This window comes from Nanorana parkeri, unplaced genomic scaffold, assembly GCF_000935625.1.
Source record: "Nanorana parkeri isolate BGI_ZX_2015 unplaced genomic scaffold, ASM93562v1 scaffold288, whole genome shotgun sequence".
Lineage (NCBI taxonomy): Eukaryota > Metazoa > Chordata > Amphibia > Anura > Dicroglossidae > Nanorana > Nanorana parkeri.
In genome coordinates this window covers 131946-156618 of record NW_017306556.1, presented here as the reverse complement: position 1 = coordinate 156618, position 24673 = coordinate 131946, and the positions used below count along the sequence as shown (strand labels likewise).

Genomic DNA, 24673 nt, shown 5'->3' with positions numbered 1-24673 from the left:
AAATAATGCTGCATTTAAAAAGTCAGTGTATCAAAGAGTGTTGTTTTTGACAAATTATCAAACCGAAAAACTATTATGGTAATGACATGTACCATGTCAAATTTGGATTGGGTTCGTAAAGGTATTAGCCATCACATTAACCATCACAGCAGAAATGAACATATGTTAGCTTATTGTGCTATATATTACTCATCTCTTACTTGCATGTTGGTATTTGTGTGCCTTGCACAACAACAACTGCTACGCCATTGACATCCTACCCTTGTCTACCTTCATCTTGCCACAATGTACATCTAATATCTATAGTACATCTGATCTGAAGAGGAGCACTTTATTCTGTTCATTGGTACCTGCATGTATTGCACATTGCTGTTATTTCATTCTTCAGAACATATTGATCAATCCTACTTCATAATAGCAATAATCTATACTTCATATAGCAAAGGTGTTGTAATCTCAGTGACAGGCAGTATAATACTGGAAATTATAGTGTTTTTCCCCTGCATCTCTCCAATGGAGTCTAAGCATAATAGCAGGGTTTTACAGAGAGAAGCCAATGTTTGCAGAGGTTTCTTGGAAAAGACGATAGGATGTTAAGTATATAGTGAAATACACCCTACAGTCTTCTAAAAAAATGTTTCTAGTATCCAGTACATGTTAAATTATATGTGATGTGTTGGAAGGTAATCCTAAGAGAGGTAGGACATTATAACAACTCTTCCATTAATCTGTAAAACGCACTCAGTATTTGAATATGTAGTGATAGGACAAAGTTGACTAAACCTCCTATAAAATATGTAGCTTAAAGTTTAGGTAAGCTGAATTAGACGTAGGTTTATAGGTATAGTATGACATTTCTCATTAAATAATAATGAACGGAATGCACTAAGATAGTATATGCACGTTAGGAAGAATGGAATTGAATTGTCCCTTTTAAGAAAGAAAAACCAGAAATGATTTAGATCCAAAGTTGCATGTAGCTTTGTGCAACATAATTGTATGACTATATTTGTATATACACACATACATTATGACGTTAATTTGCTAAAGGAATACAGTCTGTTCACTTAGGAAAATGAATTTTCACTGAGGTTATTTAATAGGATGAAGCTGTGTTCACGTCAGTCAAACAAACATGTGCTGGCAAAGATCTCCAATAGCAACCTCACAACACTCTGGGGGTGATTTACTAACCTAAACACACGCACGCACCAGGTGCGTGTGATTTTCACACAGCAAAACATATTTATCAACCAAAAAGTCTCTAAAAGCATATTTCCACTAATGCCATATATGGAAAAATCATGCACATGATGCATATATAATGCTGCTTCACGGTTTAGACAAAAATGGTTAGCTCATGCATTTACATTCCTGCATTCATCAACACAAGCAACACAAAATAGAGCTAATTTACACAACATCACCTTGCAATTCAATGCTTGGCTTTGCACAACACACCTGCTTGGGTGTGTACACACTACAAAGGTGTTTAGATTCCACCCATAGATCATGCTGGGAGGGAACACACTACAGAGGTGTATACATGTTCGTGGTGTGTTTATAAGGTTAGTAAATCAACCCCTCTGACTCATCTGTTAATGGACACTCTGCAGATATACTGTATGTCCTGACATTTAGCATAGAAATCAAGGACCCTTCCTGGGTTACAGACAGAACTTATGCTACTTTCTTGTTATTTCTTGGCCCTTCAATCTCATGAGGTTTTCTGCTTCAGTAAGCGTGCCGTTCACTATAAGCTGGTCAGCATCACCTCAGATGCTTCCTGTCACAATGTTACATTGAGGGACCCCTGACATGCATAAAATTACCACAAAGCAATTCACCAGTGGACTGTAAGACCTAATTCATCGTCATTAACAAAAATTCTACCAAATGGTCCCAATCTTATGCACTTCTATTCAGTACAGCCTTTAAACACACTGTGTTAAACTGTGAAGTACCAACTAATAATGTTTGTACTCCGCAGTACCAGCTCATCTATCGGAGGAGTAGACTCTTCCATCATGTCTTTTGAAAAGGGGAACCCTGAATCCACAATCTAAATGCTCTTGGGAACATTTATGTTTACAGTGTGTGGAGAGACTCGTTTGCTGGAGCTTTAGAGGATATGTTTCTTACAGGACCTCCTTGAAGCTTGGAGATAGCGTTACTTATAGCTGACCAAATAGCTTGGTTTTCTCACAGAATGTCCCTCTGGGTAGTCTGCTTTCTGTAGCGCTCCTTGCTGAACTCTCAACAACAAGAACACATTACAACATTTGTTCTTTTAACTTGTCATGGTAGACCTTCTCCTATTTTAACAACAAGAAAGAGGCCAGAAGCAACCCTCGGGCATTATTTGTCCAGGCCTCTTGCACAGCAACCTGCTCAGACATTTGTAGAAACGTCTCCACATCATCTTGGAATAACATCCTATGCAGCAAGACATAAGCTCTAGCCCATCGTTGACACTTTTAACCATCAGAGCATCCTTACTGCACATTTACAGCTTAAAAAGTCCACAGCAATTTGCATAAATCCAGCATGGTGCACTGTCTCTGATGGTGCTGTTAACACATTTTCACAATACTTAATACAAAGTTTAGCATTTTAAACGTTGCACACCTTCTCTGTGTTTTTTCGTGGCACGTTAACAAAATGCATACACAGTTCAATAGAAGATAACTCAACAGGGATCAGCAGACTTCAAGCAGAAGGAACTTCACTTTCAATTCGTATCCTCCACCAATTGGGGGATTCAACTCCAAACAGAGAACTTTCCAGGAATTCAGCCTGCTCAGAAAAGCACATTTTAGAGCTCCTGTCTACTTTTATTTACAGATGTACCTCTACACAAGGTTTATTCTCACAGGGGTTTCCAACATCACACAGATACAAAGTTAGTATTCAGCCTCCTGGTGCAATCTGTCTCCTGAGAAAGGAGCACTGACTGGCTTGACTGATTCTTTTTTGAGGGCAACACCCATCTGTCTCCAATGAGTCTTACTGTACACCTGATCAGGAACCCTTTTGTTTTTGAAACAAGCACTATCAGCACCTTAAGACTGTAGATAGATAGATAGATAGATAGATAGATAGATAGATAGATAGATAGATAGATAATGATACTTGCTAACCTTGTATTTCTATTTTCAGAGGATCAAATACCACGTGGGTTTCCCACAATAGACATGGGGCCTCAGTTAAAAGTGGTGGAACGAACACGTACAGCCACTATGTTATGTGCAGCCAGTGGAAACCCTGACCCAGAAATTACTTGGTTTAAAGATTATTTACCTGTGGATACAAGCAACAGTAATGGGCGCATTAAACAGCTGCGATCAGGTAAAATTTCACTGCTGCTAACCCCAAAAAGCTGCTTCCTCTCACTTTGTTGTTTGCTTTTTATTTGTAGGTAAAGACTTTTCTTCCTCCTTTTCTTCTCGCGTCTGATTAAGTGTGTTTTCCATGTCTGTGGTATTGTCATAACCAAAGTCTATCTGTGTGTGGATGTGTGTGTATGTTCTGCAGCTTCTGTTTAATCCTCATTCGCCACTGCTGTGACTGTACTTCAATACCTTTCATTTATTTTATTGCTCTAATGCACTATCTGACAGATCCATTCCTCTTCCTTTTTTATTTCTTCTTTAATTTCGACAAATCTACTTTAACATTGTACTTCATTCAAGAATTGGAAGTATATAAAGCAATTTCCAATCCTAAACAAATAAACAGTTAGCAAGAAAAATGTTCAGCCATTTAACCTGTACAACAAAAAATATTTATTTTCATTATCTTTTACACAAAGCTCTCACGCATACCTACATATATATTTCAACACAATAGTCAATGCTTTATGTAGTTTGAATACATTTAAATTGTATATCTTAGCAAAAAAGAAAAAAAGATTCAGTACATATCTGCAATAAATGATCATTTTCCCTAAATAATGCTACAGGTAGTGAGTGAGCTGTGAGTGAGCTGTAGTGAGCTGACAACACTGTCTTTGCTGCAGTGAAATCCTAAGCAGTGTTGTCAACTCAGCCCAGTTCTCCTTTGCTGGACTTGAAAGTGCAGTTCTGCTTTTGCAGTCAAATTTGAGAAACCCCCATTATAAGTTAATGTATTCCTTTCACACAGCATACCTAATAAAAAATGTAAAAGATACAATTCTTACCTTTTTAATTGTTTCATTGAGACAAGATTATACACAGGACTGCGAGCTATACCAAACTATTTCAGAGGGACAAACTGGGGACTGAGTGAGTTTCCCTTAATTAGCATACAATTTAGAACACAACCCTTGAGATTTCTAACCCTTTGTTAGGACAAAGAGTGTTGAGATCTAGTTTACAACTAATAATGAGATCTGCCAGCACAGTACAGATATAGTTAATTATGTTAAACATTAACTCTAAAATCCTCTCTTTGACATACATAGAAAGGAAAAGCTAGGTAGGATTTTTAATCAAGGAAAAATCACTTAAAAGGGTAGGCAGCAATTTTAAATAAGTTATACATGATGGAATGGGAACTTGTAACACATATAGAGCAGATGTTATCCCAATTTGGTGGCAAATGTGAACATATACTTTAAAGAGACAGAATACAGACACATGTTCATGTACTGCAGAGATGTATTGAATTTTGTTTTTATTTTGCCCAGACATACATTTTAATAACTAATTAATTCTTTAAATAACCATTGTGCTTGTTCTGGCCTCCTTTGGCTTCACAGTCTTTTATCTGCAGCTGCATCTGAGGGCTTATAGCACCGTTCCTGTATTTTTTTCTTTCTATGCTATACCTGGCTAACCTGGCTGGCCCAATACTTTTTGTAAGATTGATATTTGCACTGCATGAATTCTTAAAGTAGAACTATGAGGTGAGAGAGTTAGACTCATCCTCAGAGTTAGAGCCGATCTGTGACAAAGAAGCTGTCACAGGTGGACTATATTGATCAGGACGTGAGTAGAAACATGCCGCAGATCCGCTCACTTCCCGATAGTCTCCCTGCAGTGAGCAATGACTTTCAGTCACCGCTCCCCGCAGGGATTCCCCCCCACCCTCTCCGATCCTCCAGCGCTAAGGGAAGAAACAAACGGGGGGGGGGGGGGCGGGCCCAGCTGGCTCTGCTTCTTTTTTTTCCCCACGCGCCGCGACGAAAGGAAAAAAACAAGGGGGGGGGGGGGTGCGTGCACAGCTGGCTCTGCCTCTAGATAGGCAGAGCCAGCTGTTACTCACGCAGCTGAGTGGATCTCGACAGTATTGTCTGGATGCGTCCCGGCTGTGGCGCTCTCAGTATATTGCGGGTAATAGCCCGCAATATACTGAGCTTTGGGTCACGCGAGGAGGTTAGTATATGTCCTCCCGTGACCCTAAAGAGAACTATGGGGAAAAACCCTTACCTCATAGTTCTCTTTTAAGGGCTCATTTGCACAAGTGAAAATCAATAAGCCTTTAATTAGAACAGTAGCTATTTTTAACATAAATAAAAGCGTAATGGCACTGTTTACACTAGTGCCAGTACACTACTGTAGTGAAATATACAGATCCCATGTTCAACGGAGTTCCATTTTCCTTACAGATCTATGGAGCCATGTTATGTTGTGCCATACTAAAATGTGACATACAAATCTGATATTATATATACATACATTTTGTCTTAATAAATTACAAAATAAATGATTTCACTGTATGGGCAAATGATCCTGCAGACAAGTAGAGGAGGAATCTTGAGTCCTATTTTTCTTCTTCTTTGCAGACAAGAACCCTTATACTATCAAACCTCATAAAGTTCCATGTGTTGTTCTGGCCTTAATTCTACTTTTGCACCTCGTTGGGCTTCAATAAAAAGAATAAATCAGTTTAGTTTGTTTCCCCTTTGTGCAATGAAAGAAATCCTTAAAAGAAAGGGCTGAGAAAGGGTATTTGTTCTCAAGTTAAAAATCGGATAGCACCCTCTTCTTATGCTGGTCATACACAGCTTCTTTTGATTGTTAAATAACACTCAGTCCCTTAGGACATCCCTTTTCACTATGCATATACACTCACTATTTAGTGAATGTTGGGCAGTTGTTCCACAGGCACTATCTTCTGGTCTCGATCGGGTAATAAGAACAGAAACTAGCTAAAGTTATTGCATATCGTGCAACAATCAGTGTCCTCCAAACTCATCATTCCAGCACTGGGACCTGCGATGATTCTCAGTTGATGGTGACAGGATTTGTATGCAGTATACTTTGATTCTTCTTCTATTCTACATGGATTGACAAGGAACAGGCCCTGCTTTCTAACAAGTTGTAAAATCGTCTTATGAGATAGCACGTGTTTATTTCCCTCAAGAAGGTCACAAATGAATGACTATTGCAAATGATGCTTGAATCACTTGCGTCTATTGCGAATAGAATATCACATTGTCTATTTTTACTCTAAGGTAGGCTTACTAATAGCATTTTAGAAATACATTAAATAAACCCATCCAAATAAAAAAATTAAGATAGACATGTGGCCTTCCCAACTGTCCGGTGCTGTTTAAATTGTCTTGTTAAGATTGTTGTAAGCCTAGCCTGTGTTTACATATCAGTGTAAAATATTAATATTCACAATGTGACATAGATAAAGTAGAATTATAGAGCTTTAAAAAGTGCCGAAACAAGGAATATAATCATATTTTTATGCTGTCTTTCTTCTCTCTATTTTAATCTACAGAATCTATTGGTAAGTGCTTAGTCTTCCAACGCACTAAACTCCTCCACCAGCCTCCATGCTTAGACAAGCCCTAGTATTTTATAATACTGTTAAAATGCATGGCATGCATTTTACAACTTTCAGCCAGTGTAGTCACAAGGCCTTTGTAGTGTTGCGCACACCTTCACAAAAGTATTGTTGTTGTAGCAAGCTTATCTGACACCTTTCTTCAAGGAATCGTCCTTTAGCTCCACTTATCCTAAAATAGATGTTGTTCCTTGACCTGTACCACAGTGTTTGTTACCCAAACGTCCTTCACACAATTATTAGCTAAAGATAAAAACAGAAGTCCTGTAATTAGTGGCAGTCACTATGAAAATGTATTTTGAGGATTAAAAATATACTATGAAGCCCCCAGTAGTCTATTTTTATGTACTACTTGAAGAAGCTTAGTGCCATTTTGGGTCCTTTGCTTTTTGTGGTACAGTGCTATAGGCACTTAGTATATTCCTGTTTTCCTTTCTATTCTGTAACTCTAATTTAAGTCTTCTTCCAAAACATTAGCCTCCTTCTTCTGGTACTAATGATTCTTCTTTCTAATCTTATTTGCATTCATATTATCCACCCAGGTGGTACACCAATAAGAGGTAAGACTGCTGAACTGAGAGTCACAGAATGATCTTATTCACTCTTTTTTTGTCTTTCCATTATTCCTGTATCAGTTATTTATCATTAAAAAATGATGTCATTTTTTATGTATTATTTTATCACTGGTTCATGTGTCTTTTCTGTTCTGTTTTCATTTAATATAATAATTTTAAGTTGTGATATGCTTCAAAGAAAGCATATCAAGGTCCTTTGGCCAAAGCCCAGTCACAGCTTTCCATTTGTCCCTCTTTTTTTCTTCTTTTTTTCTTTTTTTTTTTCTTCTTTTTTTGTCCGACTGATTGGAGAGGAAAGAAATAATTTTTTTTCTTCCTTAGCTGTTCATGTTCTGGACCTAAACCACTTGGTCTAGGGAACAGTTGGAGACATGCAGAAGGCATCCAGGAATAACGTCTTTTTGATCTTGTAATAAAGAGATGTTTTTGGTCTTGTATTGTTCTTCTATTTTTCTTTTTTTTTTCTTTTTTTTTTCTTGTAGCAAAATTGAAAAAAAAAGTTGGCATATCTTCTTGCAATTTCACATAATTGTTTTTCCCCTTTATTTAAATTTTCTTGGATTTCTTCACTGACTTTTTGGATCATCAATTCTCCAGGTGGTGGAAACCCCAGGTTTACAACATTGTATCTTACAAAAATGCTTGTAGTACTGTTTTTTGTAATATGTTAAAACAATGTTTACAACTTTTCTTGTTTCCTTTTTTTTTTTTTTTCTTGGGTTTTGTGACACCACACTGCTAATCCCACATGTGGATTTTTATGGGTGTCTTAGGGGGCCTACTGAGGACCTCAAGCAGTGATTGGTTAGTTTCTTCTGGTCTTGGCAGTAGCCATCATTTTCTACATTTTATTTTCTAACTCTTTGTTTTTCAGCTAACATTCCTAAATTGTAAATGGCACTGAACTGTCTCTCTTTAGAATCTGCATGTCTTAAGGGAGTTTTGTTTCTTGAAGTATGTATCTTTTTACTGATACTGTCAATTATTATAATTTTTTTCTTTTATGAAAAGCAGCTTTTTTTTATCTTGCTGCACATTTTTGGGTTTTCCTAAAAATAAAACGTTCTTAAAGATCTGTCCCTGTTGGAATAAATTTGACACTTCCTAAAAGGTATCCCTGTTGGGTTAAATACACCTATTTTGTATGAACACATTTAACTAAAGTGTTGACAAAATATAGAATATATATTTTTTTCAAAGCCATACTTTCTTGAAGCAGTCTCACTCATTTCCATTTTAATTAAAAGTTAACAACATGTAAATAAATGCCTGTTTTATATGTGCTTTTTAGTAAAAAAAAACAAAAACTAAAAAAAGTTGATGAACTGAAATGTTAATTTTAGCATTGCAGTGCTTTTGATGTGCAATCCTTAGCAAGAATCGGCATTGGTTGGATCTTCAGGGTTTTCTGTGTTGCTAATGTCTGACAGGAGATACGTGCCATTGATCGCTGACTTTGTTCTTGGCTGTGTATTTTATATCTGGACAGGTGCACTTCAAATTGAGCAGAGTGAAGAATCTGACCAGGGCAAATATGAGTGTGTTGCGACCAACAGTGCTGGGACGCGCTATTCTGCCCCTGCAAATCTATATGTAAGAGGTAGGAATTACAAACCCTTGGTGTCCTCATTCTGCTGGCACAGGGTCTTTATTTTCAGGATGTTCGCAGTCACTTTTATGACAATAAAAAAGTGAAGAACAAATCAGTGAATAATTCACAAGAAAAATGTATAGCCTGTTGGTTGTAAGTATATTTACACTATAACTATTATTTTTTTGCCTTTACTTGTGTGTTGCATTGATTTCTGGAGTTTCTCTCTTCTTATTTTATGTATTGACTACTTAGTTTATGATTAATCTCAAATGAATAGCTTTTGTGCTGATGTTCTACTGGGTTGCAGTTTTAAAGCATCATGATGGATCCAAAAGTTCACTTCAGTGTGTGTAGTGAGATAACCTTCTAACCTCAATGGACCTTAAAGAGTATAACTGTGTATTCGTCACTCTTATTTTACTACTCTTCTTCTTTCTTTTTTATATCTTTCTTTTATTAATTAAAATAATAGTAGAAGTAATCCCTTACACTGCAGCAACGAACTGACTGATAATGGTGACTTACATGGTTTATGAAACAGCATTCTGAAAACATTTTACAGTTTTTATAATTATTATTAATAATAATTACAAAGCAAAAGTACATTTACTGTTTTCATTAAGGTGAAGACTTTGTCTAGGACAAACCCTTTTTTGTAATCAGACCAACAGCAATAAAGCATGTACTTCAGTGTATTAAAAGGACTATCCAAAGGTAAACTTGTGTTAGCTCATTGCTGTAGTGGTAGCAGGTTTAGGGACATAACTAGGTAACAGTCATATGCTATTACTCTTTCCTTATTTTCATCCAAAATATAAGCAGATTTGATGCACCACAGAGGACTCTAAATGGGGCACGTATGGAGTTTAAAAATGCAAAATGGCTAGCTATTGTTTCTGAACTGGAGTAATGCTATATTATAGTATAGGGAGGAGTAACAAGTAAAAGATGTTCAAATAGCAGTTGAAAGCCTTGACATGGCCTTTTTACTCTCTCTGTGTTTCCCTTGTTTTTCTCCTTTCCTCATTTCATTGTGTTCTGCATCAAACCCCTACATCCCTCAGAGCTGCGAGAAGGTTGGTGTGTTTTTTACTTTTTACCCACCTTACAAAAATAATAATTCAACAATAACAAAGAATACAAATGAAATGAATGTAGCTGCATTGTGGTTTTTATTTTATATATAATTTTTTTAGTTGATGTTTGTTTTGGCAGTGCTTCTTAAGCTTGCTGGTATCTAATTCTTATGCATGCAAGAATGATGTTGAGTGCATGGCAACTTTTCACACGGTAGTATTTCTTGTATCGGATTATTTAATGCCTGTTTAGACTGCTGCTTTGCCATAAAGAGTAATGATATACTTCATATTGGTCTGGCATGGGAACGCTCTGTGTATCCCTAGGGCCGCTTTCAAGCTATACCTAAATAGTGTCTTTGCATGTGTAGTTACTGCTTGACTTGTGTCAGTGTAATGTGCTTGCTCACTCTCCCAACTCTCCTGCCTGTTACACCTTCACAAGATCACCATATATTTACCTTCTTCAATTATTCACATGTTAAATGTAGGCAAGCTTTTTTTTTTTAAATCCACAGTTGCTACTTGCCCCTATATTTTGGGTTGGTTTTATTGGCTGTAAATAAAGTTTAAAAAAAACTAGCATGCAGGGCTGTAGGTTTAAAATTTACAAGCATTTATACATGTTATATATTTTTTCCTAATTAGGCAACTGCATTCCTTTTTTCTGCCTCTCTGCCCTCATCTGGTTTGCAGCAATCAAACAATAGTAATAGCAGTGGTAACCATGGTTTAAGAAAATACATAACTGAAAACAGCTGTAAATGACGGTGATAAAGGTCCATGTATTTTGATAAAGCCATACGCAAAATGTGACTATGGGTCTATGCACAAAGCTGCCGAAGGATTTGGCCGTAGCTTCGGCCAATCCTTCGGCTGGCTTCGGCCCCAGGACCCCTTCGGTTCAGGAGAACCGAGTAAACAGCCCTGTATGCATACAAATGTGCTGTTGCTCCTACATGCAGGAACTAATCACAATTTTGCTTTCTTTAATTTGCCTTGCCCTTTTCTAGTCCAAGATGTTTTGTGATTAGTTAAATACTGCATGTTTTAGCGCACATTTGATATTAAATAACCATTTTATCTAATTACATTTTCCATTAATTAGCTAGCAAATGTGCATTGCGGTTTACCATGAACTGCCTTGCCAAAGACATCCCATTCCTACTGTCTTATTAACCTTATGTAAAAGTGTTTAAGTGAGCAGTGATTAATCCCAATTTATCTCAATCTGCCATTAATGTTATGGTATATACAGAAGTTGAATCCAAAGTTCCATGATATTAATAAGTAAGAATGTATCCTCACATCTCATCATCCAGCTGAATTTTTGAAGCAGGAATATATGTCTCTTTTTACATACTGGTGTAGATCCTGCAAATGCTTGCTATAGCTACTTTTAACCTTTCAGTTATCATCTTACATTATGCCTTAGGTTCCTGTATTATTATTAAGCCAATGTTTTCCGTTAGATGATCCTAATCCTAAGATTTGGATGTAAATAACCATGAATGTTACCCTGCCATACTTCTCTTTTCAATACACTCTCAATCATAGTGACTAGAGATGAGCGAGTAGCCAATCATTTTCTTCACCATTACTTCAACCAATCCAAGCTCTCTATTTGTTGGGTTTACATCTGCTGATCTCTCTGTATTTAATACTTTTTAGATTAAAAGTGTTCTGTTCATCCCAAAGTTACCAGCCTACATCTCCAGGCATATACTGTACATAGGTACACCTATACCTGGTGTGATGTGAGCATGTAAAATTCCCATGATGATACCAGACGGTAGCACCAAATGAGTGCTAAAGAAGGGGTCCAAAAAAACAAACAAACTGGGTCACAGGCCTGGTCTCCCTCTTTAAGCACTGTTCCAAAGCTGCAGAACATAAAGACTCAGCAAGGAGGGGAACTGCATGCTTACAGCCTATGATTAGTAGAGATACCAGCCCATGTGCCTTGGGTGCCAAGTTGGAATCTTGGGGAAGAATACACACAGGGGTTGATTTACTCAAGGAGCAGAAGCTGATCACTTAGCATAGTAAATGTTCACTTAGCTTGGTAAGTAAGGTGAAGCTGTATTCATTTTTTGAATGATTAAAAAACAACATATTTGCTTACACATAATTGTATAATTTAAGTGAGCGCAGCTTTGCCTTATTCATTAAACTAAATGAACATACACTTTGCAAATCGAGCATGCAGTACTCCTTAAGTAAATCAACCTCACTGTGTTTTTCCTAAACTTAAAAATAATCTGCAAAAGAAAGATAAAAACGAGCTGGTGGTTTGAATATAATCAAATTAGTGGTGATTTGGATGATATTTACAAATCTCCATGGTGCAGGCTGAATCTCAAATTTGGCAAATTGATTCGCTCATGTCTAATAGTTACATGTTAACAGCTTAACAGACTAATCTAATACTGCCCCTCTTGTGTTACCCTCTCTTTCTCTAAAACAAAAGAACTCTTGTCCTAGTCAGTGTTTTAGCTGTGTATTACCGTACCAAATATGTCCCTTTTTATTATCTTCAGAACAAGAATATAGGATTTATTTAGAAATAGTTATTTTTAAATGATATAAACAACTTCCAAAGCATGGTTGCCTAGACCTCAGTCATTTGCTTGCATGCATGACCAAGTCCAGTCCAGAACTGGCTTTGCCTTGTTTATACGTAATGATCAGTCTTTCTGTATATATATTGATTGTTGTTTTAGTTTTAGTGTTAGACCTAAAGGCTGCATACAGTTTTAAACCTGAAAGTGAGCTAATGTATACTTTCAGCACTGTGTCAGGGCTGTGATGTGGCAATGTGTCTGAGCACATCATTTCATATCGACTGGAAGCAACTCAACACTTGAGGCTATGGATTACAAGCATGCTGGCAATTCTCCAGTTTTTTATTGAATATATATGTATATATATGTATATATACATACATATGTATTTGCATGGTGTCTGTGTATTGTACAGTAGTTTGTAAATTGTTGGGGTCTGACAGGTGTAAGTAAATGTGTATAAATGTGTGGAATTCAGTATATTGTAAAATGTTTTTTTCTTTTAGAAAAGTCAATGTGTGTATATACTTGCTATATACATTATGTGATATAAGCCTTGAGCTTCAAACATGTCTCAGTGATATGCATGTCCTAATGCTGAAGATTCATATACCATGTTGGATATGTCATCATGTATTTCTTCTCTTTATTTTGCTCAGTTCGTCGAATTGCTCCAAGGTTTTCTATTCCACCCACCAATCACGAGATCATGCCAGGTGGAAGTGTCAATATTACTTGCGTTGCAGTAGGGTCACCAATGCCGTATGTGAAATGGATGCTGGGTGCAGAAGATCTCACACCCGAGGATGATATGCCAATTGGAAGAAATGTACTTGAGCTTACTGATGTCAGACAATCAGCTAATTATACATGTGTGGCAATGTCAACTCTTGGTGTTATAGAAGCAATAGCACAGATAACTGTTAAAGGTAATTTACATTGGTTTATGTAAATTTGTTAATACAATTAACATTCTGCTTACATTCTAGAAGGGTTTGTCACTCTACATGAAAAATAAACCCATATGTTATTACCATTCTTTTCCACTTTCTAAGTAGCACTGGCATTCCTTTTCCACTTATGCTTAAGTGCTTTAAGCAGATTAAAAGTAACTGTTCAGATAAAACACCATTGTATTAGATAGGGGTCAATCACAGTATCAAGAAATGCTTGGTTTTCTATGAAAGGATATTGAAAATCTTGCAGAAATCAATTGGAATTCTACATGCAAGGTCAAGTATGACTGCACTTTTCCATTGAAAAAGAAAGCCCCTTTCACCATAAGCAAGATATATTTGGTCCAAATGTTTAGATAGATATGTTATGCCATACAAACACATGATTTACATATGGATCTAAGAGTCTAAGAGGAACAAAGGTGTACATGACTTCTATACACATCTTGTTCTAACATGATATGGGATGTAAGGAACTAAAAACCATGCATGAACTGTGTAAAAAAACTATATGAAATATATATATAGTAACTATTGTAACAGTCCCTGCAATGAATAGTTCCTTTGCCCATAGCTATATGGACTCATTACCTGGCCCCATGTGACAGTGCTCTGCCAGTCAAGAGGCACCTTGTGCTGTTACACAGGAGGGGGGAGTAAGTCACATTCCTTGTTCTTTTTTGTGTGAATGGAGCAACTTGGGAGTGAAAAGGTGAGTAAATGCTGCTGAGCTGTAGGGAAGATAAGTGAACCTTTTACTTTGCCCTGCATGGGTTTTTGTCCCTCAATAATTGCAGATAGGAAGAATACATTATGTGATATATATATAATTATCTTAAATACAAATGTATCTAAATTATCTAAAATAATTATGCAGAAGAATATTTAAGCAGTAATGTAAAAGACAAGGCTTACACCTAAAGTATAGTGTTAGCTATGTATTTTTAACTGCAGTCCAAGGTTCTTTTTATCTAAAACTGGCGGAATAAGCCTTAAGTATTATCCCCCTTTCTGCTGACGGTTATATATGCGTTCCTTTTGTTTAAAAAAAGAGCAGGCACTGTAATCAGACTGTTGTCACCAGTGGAGAAAGCAACATTTAGCTAAAGAGCACTGGTATATAGTACAATGCTTACTATGTAAAATGTATGAGTTTGTATCTTTTTTTAATTATTTTTGGTTAGAGGAAATCTCTCACACTGTTGTCCCTGCAACAGGTGTCCCCATTGGAGGATTTCCTCTTACCTTTTCCCCTCACTTTTTTTTTAGGTGACAATGGTCACCTGTTCAAATAGAAGGGTGAATCTCCCCAATGAGAGGCACAGACAGCAATAAAAACTTAACAGAGAATCTAACTCTTCCCTACTTCCCTATCCAAAACTAAGAAACAAAGGTTGTGCCTACAGATGCACTTTAAATAATTATAAGTTTACACTGGACTGTGTGTTATTAGGGTTACTGTACTATCAGTCCAAATGTGCTTATGTGCAATTGTGCATTATTTGATCATATTGTCTTCATTTTATTTAAAGCTTTACCAAGGCCACCTGGAACTCCTGTGGTAACAGAAAGCACAGCTACAAGTATAACATTAACCTGGGATTCTGGAAATCCTGAACCTGTCACCTACTACATCATCCAGCATAAGCCGAAGAGTTCTGAAGAACCATATAAAGAAATTGATGGTGTAGCAACAACACGCTATAGTGTTGCAGGTCTTAGTCCATATTCAGAGTATGAATTTAGAGTTGTTGCAGTCAATAACATTGGACGCGGCCCACCTAGTGAGCCTGTCCTCACAAGGACTTCAGAACAAGCACCGTCCAGTGCTCCTCGAAATGTGCAGGCCCGCATGCTGAGCTCAACCACTATACTTGTTCAGTGGGAAGAACCTGAAGAACCCAATGGAGAGATACAAGGTTACAGAGTTTATTACACCATGGAGCCAACGCAACACATAAATAGTTGGACTAAATACAATGTGGCCGACAGTCAAATTACTACTATAGGAAATCTGGTGCCTCAAAAAACATACTCGGTGAAAGTTCTAGCATTTACTTCGGTTGGAGATGGACCTCTTTCTAATGAAATACAAGTCATTACTCAGACAGGAGGTAGGTCTTTTTGTAGCTGGCTGTGTTTTATTTACATTTGCATACAGTGTCATCTAAAGAAGGAACTTCTGTTTATTATTTGTAAAAAGCTACATTGTAGCTACAAACTAGATTGTTGGACTACATTAGATAAAACGCATTAAGTCATCAGAGTTATGTATAAAGTAAAAATGGCCTATGCTCAAAAATAGCCAAGTATAGCCAAGATTTCTCTCAAAGTTAGGTCAGTGAATAGCATGTTTAATATCAACAAATAAGGCCATATGCATATCATTTACTAGATATACAGTACGGTTTCCGTGGAACTTAAAGCAAAATAAATCATTATCTCAGGAAGAAGTTTTATGGCACACATTTAGTCTTACTATAGCGTTATAGCTTTCAAAGACCAACATTTACAAAGTCCCTCCCTTTACAAATCCCCACCTACAATTATACAAATACAGTATGTAGAAATGGTACTTATCCTTCAGACTGTAGAAAAAATGACTGGCAGAGTTCTGGTTGTTTAGTTGGTCTCTTGGCTACCTCTGGATGTTAATTGGACAGTAAAGGAGAAAAACTAATAGAGTCATCCTTTTGTTCTTCTCTTTTTTAAGCAAGCTCTACCTGATGGGAAGCACTGTGCAATGCAAAGGTCCTGATGGCTTCACACTGATGGCCCTTCCTTTGTGCAGTATAAGTACCTGACATCTGACTTTACATTACCTTAACACAATTAAATACATTTGAAGCAAAACTTCAGCCCTTCGGTTTTTATCCTCCCCCACCTCCTTTTGAAGGTTTTTCAAAAACGTATTTTTGCACTTGGCACCCTCTCCCTATTGCAAATAATATTAAATATTACACCTTGTTATATTAACACCAATGTAAATGCAGGTTTATATTACGGAGGAAGGTTGTGCGTGTCAAGCTATTTTGGACCATTGCAAAAGTTTAAGATATGCATGTGTTTTCCTCTCCCATTAATTTATTTCTTTCACAAAAAGTTCTACTGAGGCTCAAGTTTTTTTTTACTTAGCGCTTAGTAACAAATCACCAAATCACATCATCACTAGTTCTAGAACTGAATATGTTTTTACTTCCTCCATAGTAACTGATGCATGGTGACAGGAAAATAAAAGCATAATGTCCCATAATAAATTCTAGTAAATGAACCTATTAATGCTTCTGTTTATAAGAGGTAATAAAACTTTTATTCTTGCAGTTCCCAGTCAGCCACTCAACTTCAAAGCCGAAGCAGAGTCAGAAACAAGTATATTATTATCCTGGTTCCCCCCACGGTCAGACACAATATCCAGCTATGAGCTCTATTACAGAGAAGGAGATCAAGCAGAGGAGGTAAATTGTGCATTGTCAAGACGCAGATGCCTCTTTTTACTGATATACTGTATGAAGTCTTATGAAGCTTATAAACATTTTAACTTAGAGAAGTGGTTTATTGTAATTTACAATCATAATCACCAAGCACATGTGCTATGGTCACACATAGATACACAAACATACAAAGAACAATACTTTATTTAACAAGTTGTTAGAACTAAAGGCTGTTATTTAAAATGCCAGTGTATGACGGAGTAAAATGAAGAAAAAAAAAAGTAGCTCTCTTCAATACATGCACATTTTAGTGTATTTTGTCTCTTTAAACACACGTCAAGTACATGAAAATACCTGTTGATCTTGCCAGAAACCCAGTGAGGTTCCAACTGTCAATGCACTCTGCCTGTGCTGCCTTGAAATCTAAAAGTGACACTAAACTCTGGAGTTAAATCCTATAAGTGCATTATAGTACCTTAACTATTTACAAAACTGTATCTTATTTGTGTATCACTAGATCCTCAAATCATCTCTGAATTGGTGCCGACATTGTCCTTCCTGCTGGAGGGTGGTTACTTTTGTTCCGCATGTGTGTGTATTGTAAATTAGTAATCGCTCCACGCTCACTCCTGTGATGGACTTCAATCTCATGTTTAGCTACTTATTAGTATTGAAGTTATAATCCATCACAGGAGTGAGCTTGGAGCAATGGCTACTTTAAAAACACACACGGACCATGGGAAACAAAAGTAGCCACCCTCCAGAAGGAAGGACAGTTTCAGCACCAATTCAGAGATGATTTCAGGATCTACAGCTGATACATAAATAAGATAGTTTTGTTTATAGTTAGGGTACTTGAATGCGTTTTTAAGCTTTGACTCCTGAGTTTAGTGTCACTTAAGCAACTTTCTCAGCCCTGCCCAGTTCACCTCTGTGGACCACAGAACACCTCCCACCTATTTGATGATGATGGGGAGGGGAAGAGATGTACTGTAGTTCAAATCTGCATAGGGTGACAACACTGCTTCTCCATAGATACTGTGCCGTAAGTGAACATTATCACCCTAGGATTGGAAGTGTTTTTTCTGGCAGGATGACCAGATGATGATAAACCAAAAAAAAATGCCTGAATATATAAAACTAATGCAGCCACCACAACTAAAAAGTGGTAAGCTCCAATATATTACATTTTTGTTCTTCAGTTTAGATACACTACATACATGCATAAAGCATTTATAGGGTTTTCTAGAATTGAGCATCTCCATTTGAGAAAGAAGCTTTTGTTATATGTTGGCTTCTTTATAATACTGGTATACTGTATGTTAAATAGTATATGTTATGTGGTTCACGGATTTCAACTGTTACATTTCATTTTGGAGGATGTTGTAGACTGTTATGTGTCATTACTGCGGTAGTATGCTTTAACCCTTTTGCTGTCACCTCCACGTTGCATAATGCAGCGGCAGCAGGGGCTTGTAAGCAGACCGCCGGCTGTTGTAGCAGCAATGAGTGACTGTTGGCTGTAGACTGGAAGGCTTTACAAGTACCCAATTACCTTCACGAGCGGCCAAAACGGATGGACCCCTAATGTCTCCTTAACGAGAACCTGTCACCTCTAATATACTATCACAAAGGGGGCTTCTGAACTGTGTGAAGTAAAAAGTTAAAGGAAACAAATTTTTACGACGATTGTGCCACACATGTTGGTTATCGCTGTGCACACCAGAGTTTCAGCAATAACTCTATGGCCATTATTCAATGTTAACTCTAACTCTTATTTTGATTTTTATCATTAGTTATCTATCACGATTGAGCCAAGCTCTTCATATCGATTGCAAGGCCTGAAGCCAAATACTTTGTACTACTTCCGGCTAGCTGCCCGTGCTCCATTAGGCCTTGGTGCTTCAACTACAGAAATTTCTGCCAAAACCTTGCAGTCAAGTAGGTGTCTTTCCTGAATTGTTTTTGTTTTCTTTGTGATCAGTTAGTATCTGGGATTAGTAGATGCTAGTAAGATAAAGCATTTTCAAGATCAGAACATTTATCATAGATTGAGGGTTAAACTGGCCACCCATGTTGCAAATGTATTGTGCAATCTGATCGAAGGACCCATTTAGAAAATCTTTGTATGAACAGATTCAGCAGCCATTGAGCTGCCGGAAATGTTCAGTTACTCTGACAGCAGCTGCGGGCTTCTGTCGGAATAAAAAAGAAACAGCGGGGATTCCTCGATCAACATACTTGCATTGTTGATGGAGGAATCTGCTCTATTTTTTTTTTGTTCAGCCCGCAGCCTGAACGAAAAAAAATAGAGCAGTGTATGACCAGCAAAAATCTCTTTTAGATTTCGCCAAAAACTGTGTGGTGTAATGGCCTGCCTAAATTATGAGTCATGTTGTCTAGCACATTACATAAAAAAATGTAGATTCAGATGTGTGGCCATCTCTGCTTTTCACCAATATAATGTGTTTTTTTAGCAGCACTAACAAATGATTGGTTGCAAATGCGTAGCAGGTGTACAGACCCTGCTGCGTAACAGACTTTCCATTTGCATATTTTTGGATTGCATGGCAAATCCATAAAATACATTTTTGTGGTAAAATGAAATCTGCATTCAGTCTCTGATTACTGCATTGGAAAAGATTATGCATCCGATTTTAATCTGCCTTTGTGCACATATCTTTAAGATATAATTGGATTTTAAGGCACAAGTCATTCATTTGTGAAAACAAAGCAATTTAACATGATGATTCATTGGTTTTGGGTTAACGGTCATAGTCTATAAAATGATTTAACATCTATACAGAAACATTTCCTTACACAAAACAGAGGACTAGTATTCAACTATTTTTGTGGAAGGAGCGTGAAAGAGACTGGGAAGATAGTTTGAGAATATGCAGAAATCCTGAAGTCACAGGGAGTTTAGAAATGCTTGTTTGATGAATAAACTCTGAACTTGGATATTATCATACAGTTATTAAAATTTATCAAAACAGCAAAAACAGTTTGAAGCAATACAAAAGCAGCCATACTCCAAAAATGAAGCAACATCTGTGTGATTCCCTAATGCATATTCCATATTCTTCTCTAGGGCAATGAATCTAGATTTATTCACCAACTTGCTGCACTGGAATTAACAATAATAGAATCTGACAAAGGTTACTTCCATTAGCTCTTAAAGCTCATCTCCAGGCAAAAATTAAGATTTATAATAAAAAACATAATCTCTCACCTTTGCAGTTTGTGTCTTATATTTTAGATCTGCTTTTCTAGTGTTCAGCTTATCTTATTTAAAATTATCCCTCAGGTAGGCCCAGACCTAGCACTTTCTGTTAACAAAATCGTTCACTCTTTGTGCTCTGGGTGAACTGTCTCCTCAACTCCCATAGTTTATTTCAAGCAGCACAGATGACATGTTAGCACTAACCTATTCAGTGGGAGAGTTTGTGTGTGGGTTGAGGGCTCCTGGGAGATGTAGTTCTGCTAGAAGCTGAACATGCGCAAGATGCTGCGTAACCCACCTATTGGCATCCTGAATGAACAGGGTTTTTGGTTAGTAGCTGGTGACATCACTGAAAATAAAAGACATCCTCTTCTGAATGCTGGGGTAAGGGAGGCAGACATTTGTTATTGACGCATGTGGGTTGACAGAGGGATGATAGGGTTGGGAAAATAACATGCCTGGAGATAAGCTTCAATCGCACAGGTTTTTCCTCACTGAGATTTTTTTTATCATGTTAAGCTGTAAGGCTATGCTTGATGCTGTACTATACTGAATGGTTTGATTTTAATTCAAAGTATACCTTGCATAATAATGTTCATGTGTGAAATATTAATGCACATATCAAATGCAAATGGAGTTTACAGTTATAGTTGAAAATATCATTTAGTTTAGCATAATTTAATATCATTTTAGTTTTTTCTCTAGATGAAGTGGTGTCAGTTTTCCGATATATGCACTATGCAAATGACTAAACTAAAAGCATCAGCATTTATAGAGAACCTGTTATGAAAACAAATATATGAAACTGATGTCATTTGCTCAGAGCAGGCACCAGAATGTGAATGGATATTATCTTTGTTCTCAAGGAAGCTTCTGCTCTGTCCCTGAACCTGAGAACATTCCTAAACACTCGAGTTATATGCATGATCCTTCTGATGACTGCCCTTAGAGAGTTGCATTAGTTAAATTTTTTTTTTCTTTCATACAACTTCTGTTTAAATAGAATATGTGTTTATCGACTATATCAATAAAGTTATGCTTGCATATGGTTTTATACATATACAGCTTCCTTTTCAAACTAAAGTTTTTTACTCTGAATCTTCTATTGAAACTTTTAGCAGCATAGAAAATGCGGAAAATAGAAATGTTAATATCCAAGTTATAGAGTTTAGGCTTCAAACCATGCAAATTACAAAATACCACTTTGTATTGTCAGTAATATTATTCAAGCCAATATACATTGAACATTTTTTTATTAACTTTTAAAACCTTTTCATGAGACTATTGTTAAAAAGGTTTGCAATTGTGAATGATCAATAGTCCCAGCTGAGTGGTTTGGAAACTATAGGCATGATTTAATAAGAATAAGCCTGACCAGTGTACCTGATGGGTTATTCTGTGATAACCCCCGCGGTCAAATCTGCCGCTGACTTTTTACTTCTCTTCTGCTGAATCGGTACACTGTCGAGATCGTGATATGAGAATCAACACAGACACAAAGGTGTGTGGTATCTGCTAAATATAAAAATGTATTTTGCTCGTTAGTGAATTATATCAGGTAAACATTGGGCGATGGTCCAGCATTTACCAATGACAGATAAACACTGATGCATACAAAATCGAAACTTTAGCTAGATAACGATGCACATTAATTTCCTGTGAAATCATGTGTTTTCCAGTAACTCGAAACTCTCAAGGTGGTTACAGCTTAAACAAGTACTCTAATTTGAGACAAAGAAACTACTGCTAATGTTAAACTCACTTTATCCCTTCAGTACCCAAGTTACCTAAAACAGCTAACCATATTGAGATAAGATGAGATAATAATTTATCTGTTGTCTAACTTTTTGAAATGGACATATTTGCTATGTTTGTGGAAATCTAAATCACCACCTATGTTGTTAAGACCTAATGAAACATAAACCATCCTTCTAGATCTTAACGATGTTGGAAATGACTTGGCTTTTTTATGTGAACTTGGGAAAATCTCAGAATTTGTAATTAAAACACTAGGGTTTCCCAGTTCATTTGTAATGGCTAACTAGATTTTATGAGAACCTAGAAGTTTCTCCTAAAACTACAATTCATGCCCTTGTCCGAGATTATATATGTTTACACATATCAAGTTGAGCTTCCTTAACAGTAAGGCTGGTTAGTAGCTCTGCAGTACCATATTGAATATAATTATTATATTACTGTTTTGCTATATTGAAAAGACATGCCAGTAGATATTTATTGTTAGCATACATGTCCCCTTGAATATAAAAAATAACATTAATAATTATAATAATCTTGAGAGCTGGTATAGCAACTGATGGTGTTTGGTAAGTACAAGTAAAAAGTCCAAACCAACAATGCCGTTCTCTTTGCTGGTAGGTAACCTTTTGCATTAGATTTCCATTACACAAATAAGTTTGCATGTTTATCGTAGCTTCGGTTTTCAGTAATTGTTTTCCACTGTTATTTGGGATTCAACAAGCTTGTAGAGAAATGGGTTGTTTTTTTTGTAAAAGTTCTGTTTAATTTCAGCACATTTGTCCTGCTGATTTTGCACTTAAAGCATGTTTTTAAATGATTCCCCATTAGCCTAAAACTCTTAATTTTTGTAATCAAATGTACAAGTTTATGTAGGTAGTCATTTAATACAGACTACGTTTACTATAATTGATTTGAACATGCTTTAATTGTTTCAGCTATATTAGATACTGGAAGGAATTGAGTAGGTTATTTATTGAAGGAGAATATGTTGCCCAGGTAGGTAATTTAAATGTCAGGCTTCACCATCATGCATCCTCATCCACCTTGTCTTCTTAGTCCATGTTTTTATTTTTATTTGAGTCTGTCCATTTTAACAAGCCAAGGTACATTTTATTCCCTTAATTTTTACATTTTGTTTCTCATTCTGTTGCCCAATTTAGTTATTTTTTGGTTTTGTTTCTATTTGTTTTTTTTTCCTTTCTTCCTCATTTTTTATTTTTGGACCATTTCTATCTATACACTTCAACTTCCCTGTAATGCTTTACTGAAATCAGAGCCATCAGCTCCTCCACAAGACATAAGATGTAACAGCCAAAGCTCTACCAGCATCTTGGTAAGTTGGCTACCACCAGCAGAGGACAAGCAGAATGGTGCAATCATAGCATATTCCATCAAATACAGTGGAGTTGATGGAGAAGATAACAAGCCCCATGAAATTAAAGGCATTTCCTCAGACACTAGAGAATACCTTTTGGAACAGCTGGAAAAATGGACTCAGTACCATATCTCTATGATCGCTTCCACTGATGAGGGACCAGGCCCAGAGAGTGCCCCTATATTGGTTCGGACAGATGAAGATGGTATGTTTCCTCCTCTCAATCAGTATATACCTGTTGCTTCTCTTCAAGCCTCTGTATTTCCATTGAATAATGGGAAGATTTTTTTTTTTCAACAATTAACTTTTTGTCTTTTACAATGCCTTTTGGCAATCTTAATTTTTCCTCTTCAACTAACTAACTATAGGTGGAAACACTTATTTTGCTTCTGTTTCCATCTACATTCTTGTTTTTTCTTCTTGTTTATTTTTTCTTGTTTTCTCCCACCTCAGCTCTTGTACTAATCCTTACATTTCGATTTCTTTGAAATGTCTCAATCTTTCCTTTCCTCTTGAATTTTTTCTTTTCAACCTTTTTTTGTGGAAACTGATGCTCCATTTCTTCATTTTTCTGTCTTGTATTTTGTGATCATTGTACTCCCTAAAAGAATAAAAAAAAGAAGTCCAGTAATCTTTAAATTTTTTACGTGAAAACCAATCATTTTTTTAAACATTTTGTTTTTGTCTTATTATTTTGATCCGTACAACCTTTCAACCTAAAGTGCTTTGAATTGTCAAAGCATCTTCCTTGGCTTTTTTACATTTTTACATGTTTTTCTCTTACTCAGAAACCCTTTTTCTTCCATTTTTGCATCAGTCATGTTTTTTGATCTTTCCAGTAATTAGTAGGAAATGGTTGTTTTGAATTTTTATTGCTTGCATCAAAAGCTTTTTATTCAGTGGGTGAGACTGGTGACTGTAATCTTGTTTTATCAAATGATGTTCTTCCAGTTCCTAGTGGTCCTCCTCGCAAAGTCGAGGTAGAGGCTGTGAATTCGACATCTGTTAAAGTGTTCTGGCGCTCCCCGGTGCCTAACAAGCAACATGGTCAAATTCGTGGATACCAGGTCCATTATGTGAAGATAGAAAATGGAGACCCCAAAGGCCCACCCATGCTAAAGGATGTCATGCTGGCTGATGCACAGGTAATTGCTTATTTATCTGAATATTTAGATGTATTAAAATAATATTTACTCTATTTTTATAATAAAAGTTCACAGTTAAATAGCATGTGATTGTTTACCTACTGAAAAGTGTATGGTTTTTTTTTATGAGAGTAGATTTTGTGTATGTATGGGTATTTATGATATATGTAAAAAGTGAGACCATCCTGGCTTGCTC

At 36.5% G+C, this 24673-nt stretch overlaps 1 protein-coding gene across 18 annotated transcripts in view; it reads left to right on the top strand.

Moving 5' to 3' along the window:
* PTPRD (protein tyrosine phosphatase, receptor type D) overlaps positions 1–24673 on the top strand; it is a 361390-nt gene that overhangs the window by 212670 nt on the left and 124047 nt on the right. For 11 of the 18 annotated variants that reach the window (XM_018557527.1, XM_018557532.1, XM_018557530.1 and 8 more), the window contains exons 5-15: positions 3160–3348; positions 6715–6723; positions 7323–7340; positions 8845–8955; positions 10014–10025; positions 13249–13518; positions 15078–15659; positions 16867–17000; positions 18773–18917; positions 23232–23537; positions 24284–24477. In XM_018557527.1, the coding sequence (XP_018413029.1) occupies positions 3160–3348; positions 6715–6723; positions 7323–7340; positions 8845–8955; positions 10014–10025; positions 13249–13518; positions 15078–15659; positions 16867–17000; positions 18773–18917; positions 23232–23537; positions 24284–24477 (1970 nt within the window). The remainder of the gene's footprint in view (positions 1–3159; positions 3349–6714; positions 6724–7322; positions 7341–8844; positions 8956–10013; positions 10026–13248; positions 13519–15077; positions 15660–16866; positions 17001–18772; positions 18918–23231; positions 23538–24283; positions 24478–24673) is intronic. The other 7 variants (XM_018557537.1, XM_018557536.1, XM_018557535.1 and 4 more) reach the window with 4 other exon arrangements.